Source organism: Scomber japonicus, chromosome 23 (assembly GCF_027409825.1).
Source record: "Scomber japonicus isolate fScoJap1 chromosome 23, fScoJap1.pri, whole genome shotgun sequence".
In the NCBI taxonomy this organism is placed as follows: Eukaryota; Metazoa; Chordata; class Actinopteri; order Scombriformes; family Scombridae; genus Scomber; species Scomber japonicus.
Window position 1 is genome coordinate 7355970 of NC_070600.1, and position 9569 is coordinate 7365538.

At 42.1% G+C, this 9569-nt stretch overlaps 1 protein-coding gene across 1 annotated transcript in view; it reads right to left on the reverse strand.

Moving 5' to 3' along the window:
* arid2 (AT rich interactive domain 2 (ARID, RFX-like)) overlaps nucleotides 1-8595 on the reverse strand; it is a 36197-nt gene extending 27602 nt beyond the window's left edge. Inside the window, exons 1-3 of the mRNA XM_053313875.1 lie at nucleotides 8134-8595; nucleotides 7917-8010; nucleotides 6883-6980 (exon numbers count right to left, since the gene is read on the reverse strand). Of these exons, the coding sequence (XP_053169850.1) occupies nucleotides 6883-6980; nucleotides 7917-8010; nucleotides 8134-8225 (284 nt within the window). The 5' untranslated portion in view covers nucleotides 8226-8595. The remainder of the gene's footprint in view (nucleotides 1-6882; nucleotides 6981-7916; nucleotides 8011-8133) is intronic.
* Nucleotides 8596-9569: the final 974 nt, after the last annotated feature.

The following is a 9569-nucleotide window of genomic DNA, read 5'->3' on the forward strand; positions in this document are numbered from 1 at the left end:
CCATCTGCTGGATACCAAAGAGACTGAGAGAAAGAGATTAGACTATCAGTGGCGGCCAACACTGCTGGAGAGCGGGTCAAATTACAGACAGGCAAAAAAACACTAAGTCTTAAGAGCTTTCAGATGTTATACACGATAGCAAGTTTGTGCTATAGTTCTTGTGCAAAAGTCTGTCATTATGCTGTGTATACATATATTATAAAAAAGGCAGAGACAGACATGCTGGTCTGCACGGTCTCGTCATCAGAGCATCTCTAAAAGTCTGAGCAGGAGCTCAGATGAGGCAGGGGGGTGGGGGTGGGGGGTGGGAGAGAATAAAAAACCACGGCTAATGCAAGCCAGATCAAAGGCCACTTCATCCAGATGTTTCAGATGTGTTTCTCGCTGTGTATCGTCTACCAACAGACACAGTGAGAAGTAACCAGAATAATCTCATAACAGGTGTGAAAATCAACACCCGCAGAGACGGGGGGAAAAAAAGGTTGTGAGATGTGTCTGTGGTGGGAGGCTGGGTTACTGTTCAACATGTTTCACTGTTTTTAGGAGCAACAGTGATGTCACAATAGCATGATGTGTGAAAAGGCCTTAAAATTAACAGTCCAGATGTGCCTCCGAATCATTTTGAATGTCTGTAATACATTTTTGGTAATTGCCTGTTCCAAACTTCATCCAGGTCTCTATTAGAGGGCGTAACAGTACACTAAATTCACAGTTTGGTTTTTGGGGACACAGTTTGGTACGCCTTCGATATAACAGGAAAAACAAAAAACTGTGGATAGTTGGTTGCAACTATTATCAAAACAGTTTAGTTGTGCTGGAGTCGGGACACCTGCTGGCAGCTGCTTTATAATGATTTATGGTCGCTCAGAACTGGTTCTTGTGGCGTGTTGTCCGACCACATCAGAAATGTGTTTATGGTTGTTCCGAAAGACTGAACTCAAAGGAAATCGACACAGAGACAGAGAGAGACACAGAGAGAGAGGATATCAACGCTTCACCTACACCTGCCCCTCCTAAAATAAAGTGTTTGTCATTTACCTATTTTTTTTATGTACATATTACTGTAAGTGCAGTAAAAGCTGAGAGAGTAAAAAGCCAATAAGAGTAATCTATTAATATATTACACACAAAAGACCTCAAATGTCTGAAATTTAGCTGTGAGCATAGCAGTGAATAAATGTTACAACTCCTCAAGACCTGAGTCAAGTCCTGCTTCACACCTGCTAATTAAAGTGAAGGGAGGTAGCGAAAATCCGTTAGCATAACTTGACCAGGCTTTAATAATATGACTGCAGCCATACTACATTGACGTGGGTAACCAGGGTAACCAAGCTCAGCTGGCTAGCATACATCCATAAGCATGCTACAGCTAAATGGTGCGCTGCCAAGCACTAGAACTATTGAATTGGATTATTAAACTATCTTGACAGTAATTGCTTGGGTGACGAAATGAACCTTTACACCTCTAGACCCCATATGACATAATTCAACTTAAAAAGGCTGCACTCGAGAGTTGCTCAATCTTTGGTTGAGAAACCTTCATGGTATTTGCTCGATATGCAGACGAGGCCACAGGAGATTGCTACGACTGACATTTTTTCCATGAGAAAATGAAATTTAATATGTTTAAAATGGCACTAATTAAAATACAGTTGCAGCTCTATTCATGGTTTAAAACAGACGTCGTGCTCAAATTCACATGAGGACTAAAACGCTAGTCTAATTGCTGGGGTCATGGGAATTTTGCGGGCCCCTGAACGTGGGCTCACGAGGGAGGATTAATATTTAAAAACGTGAAACATTCAAATCTGTACTGAATGGAGTAAACCTGGAAAGAAATTTGAACGCACCTGTTACACAAAAGCATTTCAAAGGCGGTGAAGGTGACATAATATAAAAGTGTGAAATGATGATTTTCACTGTGTAGGAAGCAGAGTGTTCAACTCTGACAAAGACAGATGACTGTGTGCTGGTTGATTCAGCAGAAAGAAGGTGTCTTAGAGCTCTGGTTCCTTTCTGTCATCACTGTGGATGGTGAGAACCGGCCTTCGCAACAGAGCAAGAAAGCCCAATTTGCAAGTTTTAGTTCAAAAATGTCAGAAAGAAATGTCTCACACAGGTGTTATTAATCACTGAGTTGCAATTAATTAGATCCCATGGTATAGTGCTGGCAGTCAACAAGATCCCATATGAACTTAGTCCTACCTAATGTTCACTCACATATGGGAGGAAACAACAGGACGTAAACACTCACACTGAGGGAATTACATGTCATTTTGCTGAGTGTTCATTTATATAATGGTGCAATGCTCCTTTTCCCACTTGGTTGCCATTGGTTAAGATGATAGCTGGCATATTTATATTTAATTCAACTCAACGTCTCCTTAAGGAACTTGTCACTAGGCCTGTCACAATAATTATCAACTTATTGCACAATAACGTAATCATCATCATCATGTCTATATATAGACGTATCGTATGATACATGGACATGACCTTGATAATTTTTTTACCTCAATATTGCCACACTTCACATTAGCAGCTAAGAGGCTATTCATGTTACATTGGCTAAGCAAGTAATTAACTCCATTCCTCACTGTGCACGTCCTGAGTGGAGGCTGCAGAAGCGAGCGTTGCTAGCATCCACTCTCCAATCCCATGCCCAAAATGATCTTCAAATGACAATAAAATTGTTTATCGTGATTATTTCTGAGACAACATATCGTCCAACAAAAATAGTTATTGTGACAGGCCTACTTAGCTCACCACTGCTTCTATTTAATTCCTACTAACACAATGTCTCATTAGGTAACCTGCCACTAAAGTAATGTTTTTTTAAACTTAGTCATTACGAAGTGTATTATTTTCATTTGAGCATGGATGCCTGGATTGGAATCCTTTAGCAGATACTTTAAGTTTTACCAATTGGACATCAGTATGTTTCCAATCTTTATGTGTCCAAAATACTCTCACTAAGACCACTTTGAATGTTTTTTGGTGTAAACAGTCCTTCAATGTTGGGTCCATTAGCCATGGCCAGAACACTTCTCCTTTAGCTAATGCAGCTCAACTCAAGCACAAATAAGACAAGTTTGCGTACCTGAACTAGTTGCAGCACAGCATTTTAAGCTGGTGCCGCCTTCAGTCTGGACATCTTTTTACCAGACTGTCTAGTTGTGTTTAATTTTCCCCTCACAGTACAACTGTTGTTCATAGAAAAATAATGCACCATAATAAGTCCCTTTGACAGAGTGAGAGAACAGAAACGCTCAGTTTAGCTGAGTCTTTATGGTAATAAAACTATGACGTTTTTAAGAGCGGTTAATACTAAAATCAGTTTATCGCTGCATCCGTAACGACGTGACAGGGTATCTCAGGGCAACACTGTCCCCCTGTTTAAAAGTCTAAACCTGCTCAATGACACAAAGCGATAGAGAAGTTGATGCAGAAGATTAAGAGAGCGGTTCCTGAACGTTGGTGCCTCCTGGGCCTGACTTTCCTCCCACTGGGGATGCAGCGAAGAGGGCAAACAAAGGTTGAAGCAGGGTATCTGTCACCTGACTTGGCTTCTGTATACAATGTGCTGCAGTTTGGGAGGAAAATAAAGTCAAAGACTGTGGCGACATCACAGGGCTCATTACAAAAAACACCTCTCATTGACTCTCAAATTACAAGTGTGTGCCTAGAGATGAACTGAATGGTATTTTACTGAAGAAAAAAAAAATCAGGACTCGGTCGCTTCATGATGGTGTGAACAACTTTCAAAAGAGAACTCATATGAAACTAGTAATGGAGGAGAAAACTGTAGTGTGGAAACGTGAAAAAAAGTTCAATCAGTGTAACCATATTAAAAGTGGAGGCAGCTTTTTAGCAACTCTAAACAGCTCCCTTAAAACATAGTGAGGAGTAAACATGTAGAATAAATATACATTAAAGTTATGGAAGTGTAAAAAAGCTTCTCCAGCTGTAGCAGGACTCTCAGTAGTAGATCTGAGAAAACCAGTAGATCCATTTCAATATTACATTACATTACATATTCAAGAATTTGAGTTAAGTATACAAACTTTGGAGCATTTTTCCTGGCTGTGAGATTTGGGCTGTGTTGTGGATTAGATCGATAACTCACACAGTCTCACACCTGGACACTTCTCATTTAAACTTATATTCTTTTGCTTCAATTGCAGTAATGAAGCTGGCCTAAAAAATGGTGCTGCGTTTAGTCAACAAATGTGCCCTCAGTGTGTCAGTGTGATTCCATGCCAACGCTTTAATCCAGAGTGTGAATCCTTTCCGCCCCCGAAGTTGAAATGAAATCAGCACCACTGGTAAGGCCCCTGATGTCAGAGCGGTGCTGCAACAAGTCCAGAAAGAGCTGGGTGGCGGGGTTGGGAGGAAAAAATATGTTTCTGGCAAGTGTCTCTCACTTATTACTGAGTGACATTCAGATATCAAATAAACGGCGGCGGGGAGCTGGCACTCAACTCTGGCTCTGAGTGGGGAAGTGCTGATTGGAGCCGGGGCACGCATCACCGTCGTCCCTTATTCATTCAGACTGAAGGAAGGGGGAAAGAATGGTGGACGGACGGACAGAGCATCCTGGGTCACAAGTTTGATCCTGGTTCTTTCTCCAAAATAATAACAAAAAAAACCCCTAGAAAAACAAGCATCAGGTTTTGGAGCCAAATATGCCAGAAATGGAGCCAAAGTACAGCATCATTAAATATCACTTGATACTGTGTTCAAGATATCTAATTGTCATCTACAAGTAAGGTCTTAAAAAATGCTGACACAGCTTTAAGAGGGAAAAAAAGCGCAGGCAGCCAGTGGTTACAGATGGTCATTGGACTGGATAATGGAGATTAACACCTGATATTAGCAAACATCCACCCAGCTTAAGTGTCCTTGAGCAAGAGAGAAAGCAAGAGAAAGAGAGAGCGAGGCTGGATCTGAACCGGTTCCAGTGAGAAAAGGTCTGCTGTGGAACTGCCTCTGACCTCTGATCACCTGGGATGAGGGCAAAACTGAAATATTTCCTCCACAGTGATTAAATTATGAGTGAGAGAGAGAGAGGGGGGGGGACTAATTTCTATCGTACTCTGTCAGCAAAAGAAAAAAAGAAAAGGAAAAAAAAGGGCAGCGTGAGTTGAGCTGCCTGCTGCTGCCTCTGACATCCACTACACCGAGCTGCCTTAGATAAACTTTACAGAGCGGCTCTGATGGTTGTTGCGACACGAGTGGGGATATTCGGCATGTCGGTTGACTCAGCTGTCAGGCCTCCTCTCCTTTTTGCTCTGCGGCTCATCCTCCTTTCGAAAAATATGCTTGTTTTTTTCTTAATGTGGAATAATTACATTGACTTAAAAAAAGGGGGTGAACACAAGCTGTTCTGGCTGTTCTTAGAAAACACAAGTGACGATTTCAGGAAAAATCATTAAATAACAGGCATGAGGTAAACAAATAGCTCCCTTTAATTCTGCACTTCATCTCTTCATCTGCAGAAAAGGGATCAGATCAGACTGCTGGTATTTATAAAACCGCTGTCTGACATAAGATAACGCACACATTAGCTGGCCTGGCTTTAGTCCTCCTACTTTTTTTTTTCCAAATAGAAGCTCAACAAATCAGATCAGTTTATGTGAAAAGGCGCTTCATGCACACTCAGGAAAAAAAACCCAACCTGTTGGACAAAGACAAAAACTGATTTGTGTATGATGTGTTTTCCTGAGCCTTGAAGTTCCCCTTTTATGAAATCAAATCACAGAAAGCCAACATCCTAATACTGCTGCTGCTTCCACCGGACAAGCACTGCCACACCGCTGCCTTGCCAGCTGTCCCAGCTTCCGAGCAGACCATTACACTAAATGACATGATGCCCGTGCTCCATAAACAATGCTTTACAAAAGTATTCTGTCATGGACACAAAATATGTTGCAGGTCAGCAGTGGTTTGTGGTCATTATAGTTCTTAGAAGGCGGATGACTACAAGAGGAACTGCAAGTCTACTGAACATGTGTCTGAACTGGTTCTCCATGCAGCCAATGCTGATGATTATCAGTGAACTTTAAGATCAAACTCGCTGCTATATGCTTGCAACTTGCATCAAAAGCCAACTTGGATGAGCTGCACAGATGATTAGCCTCTGCTTATGATATCAACTGGTGATCTGCATTTGCCTGTTAAATATCCCCCCCTGAGTGGCCACAGGAGTTTCTCTGCTACAGAGGTGTAATCCCCTGCCGGCAGGTGCTAGTGATGGGAACAATCGTTTGTATGGAGGTGGGAGGGGAAGAAGAAGAACAAGGGGGGAAAAGGAGCACAGAGAAAGCAGTAACACCAAAACCACAAATGCCAGCTGTTGGAGAGAGCTGCATTTTACACCAGACTCCCATCACTGGCAGCTGACTGTGTTGAGACTTAGAGGCAGCGTGCAATACACATTACAGCGCCAAGACCTGCTCGATCATTAGTGTTGTACCAAAACCAGAAAGCCCTCAGGCAACACTGTTTACAAAAAGGAATAACTGTCACTACATTATGGTTTGAAGGCAGACAAAATGCTCCTCAATGCTGATCTTAAAAAGTAGGTTCCAGGATTTAATAAAATATACACAAGACACATTGGATCACATATTTTTTTTAAAGATTATTAAAGTGTTATTTTTAGAGTTCTCGTGTAGAAAAGGAAAGTGTGTAAATATCCACCATGTCATGACAAGTATACACAATGTAGACCATGCCTTCACTGTCAAAGTATTGCACAAGTGCTGCTTCCTAGCAGGGGAGAGCAGAGAGGCTCGATCCTGCTGACTGCATCTTAACATTTGTAAACACTTCCCACATGCTACCTGAACAGAGCTTGTATGGCCGTGCGAGGTTACTTACCGAAGGTAGTACTGTTTTAAAGCAAATGCAGCGTTGGAACAACTCCTCGGAAAGTTAAACTCGTCTCCGAGCTCAATCCATTGGTTTTTGTCAGAGACCTGAGAGAGGGAAAGGAGAGCGTTAGGAGATAAAACACCGGCAACAGCAATAAAAAGAGCGGTTCCACTGCAACCATCTGGTCTGCTACAGGTTCCCACAATGAGGCAATATCACAGTCCCTAATCAATAACTTTCTCAAACTGCTGAAAACACGTCAAAATGCTGAACAGGGTGAAATAACGTGGCGGAGCACTTGGTACAATATTGTTTAAATGACCTAACAATATGTTTATTATCCGTACATATTTACATTTGACACATCAGTGAGTACAACTGCCTGACTCCCTTTAGGATACTATCGTTACTGTTCAGGCTAGTTAGCAGTATAGCTAACAAGCTAACTTGACTTTTGCAAAAAAAAATTGGCGTTAAAAAACACACGACGCCAAACTCCCAACAGCTATCCAAAAACAAATGCTTTGAGCTTGGCGGGGAGCCGTGTGGTTTTTAGAGTAGCTTTTGGTACCGTTTACTGTATTCACTACATGGGCCTGTGAGGCCTACATTTTGTGTTCAGCCATGAAGCCGAAGAAAGATGGCTATGGCGAGAAAGAAAAAAAAATGAAGCTTTCCCCGGGTGGAAACTGCCGGTAAAAGCCCGGGCGAGACGCTATGTCCTCCGCGGTGTTTAGCGAGGCCGGGCTCCGTGCCGATAATCGATGTTAAACGTGCCCGCTAATTTTGAGTCGCTCCAACTGCACTCTGACTCCGAGCGGTTGGACTCTCAATTCAAAAAGCACACAACAACACAAGCCACCACATTGCATAGAGATACACGGCAAACTAGCACAAGGCCAACACCGACACACTAACGTTGTGTTTTTTTTTCTTCCTGGAGGGTTACACTTGTCCCGGGGTGTCCACACGGAGTTGTAGAGTAGTCCACCGACAGACAGCAGAGTGTGGAGAAAAATCCACTTTTAGTTCCCACTCACCTTAGCAAATCCACCCAAAGAGACGACTCTGATATACAGAGCATTCAGATCCAGCTCTTTCCCACCCACGATAGGAATCTTCTTAAACGGCGATCTGAAGGGATAACACGGGAAATAAATGGACATATGTTGAAATAACACTTCTGTGAAAGTCACAGTCACATGCAATGCAGATTTAAAGTTGTATTTCTCGGGGATAAAGACGCCCCAATCTCACCCTCTGCTTTGGTGAAATTGCCGCAGCTCGTCCAGGAAAGCCTGTCCTTTCCTTCGCTGATCTGGTAGATTTTTCCCCGTCGAATTTGCCATTGTTTTTGCATGCAAAAACGGTTAAACCCCACTTCAGTCGCTTCTTAAGACACCAAGGATCCCATACTCCGCCGGCGCTCAGTCATTCGCGAAGCTGAGTGTTTAAAAAGTTAAAGAAATAGCTGGTAGCAAGAAGAGCGGCAGCTTCGCTAATAAAGACTGATGCACACAGAAAGCAAGCCCGATTCAACCCCGGACTAAGTTCCAGCGAACAGTCAGAAATACGACCGATTTACCGGCAGATTAAAAACGCCATGGCAGAAGGTGTTGAATTAATGCTTTTGGTCGCGGTTGTATTCGTTTGGAGTGGTTTGACAGTGTGTTACGGACGCAGCTCCGAGGCTATCGCACACACTGTAGAGCGGCAGAGGGATCCAGTTCTCAGACAAAAAGATGTGAAGGCCGCGGAGCCCGGCCTGCCATGCGTGCAGCGCCCTCTGCGGCCACATGTGGCAACTGCGCCGGCCAGAGCAGAGCGGCCGCTGGAACAATAGAGACTGTTTTCTTTTTTAGGGACCGTCTGACAACTCGTCTCACTGTTTAGAAAACGGGTCAGGAGGTACTTGGAAATGTCCCGTGGGGGGAGGGGATAACACTAATTAACATAGGTCCCTTGTTATCGCAACTAGGCGGGTAATGGAGGGCAACCTTACATTTTATTGACAAAATACAGTTTTTTTCACTCTGAAATAAAGCCTAAGTATGTGTATAACTGGCCTCAAATTTAGTAACTTACCTCCCTGATATTACCCTAATTAAGATAGGGTTTCCCTTTTGCAAAATAAATACTATAATTGCATTTAACAATATCATAATTCAATACTTTTTGAAGCATTATAGTGATTAATAATTCAAAATATTTTTCAAATATGCAGCTACTTAAGACTGCAGTTCAAGTGATATAGCCTGTTGATTTATCCCATCACTTGCACTCTTCACTTCTTTGCACCATGTGTCCTGTTTACATTTCACAGACAGTTTCACCTGTATATAATCATCGCTTGTGTATATTTTGAAGATTGTTGTGTTATTAGTCTGTGTAAGTACATTGACAGCCACTAAACCGGAGTCAAATTCCTTATATGTGTAAATATACACCAATAAAGATTATTCTGATTTGAGATTTTTTTTTAAATATACCATTCTACAATAATATATTATATGGGGGAAAACGTCTTATGTCCAACAGAAATCAGTTCTATATTTAGGTATAGTCATAGATCAAGACTTCTATTAATACAACAGTGGTTACTGGTGGCCATGTGCTTTTTCATTATTTACATCTATAGGCTAATTTACTCAACTGTTTATTCACAGATATTCCTCCAAAATGCATCAATCTTT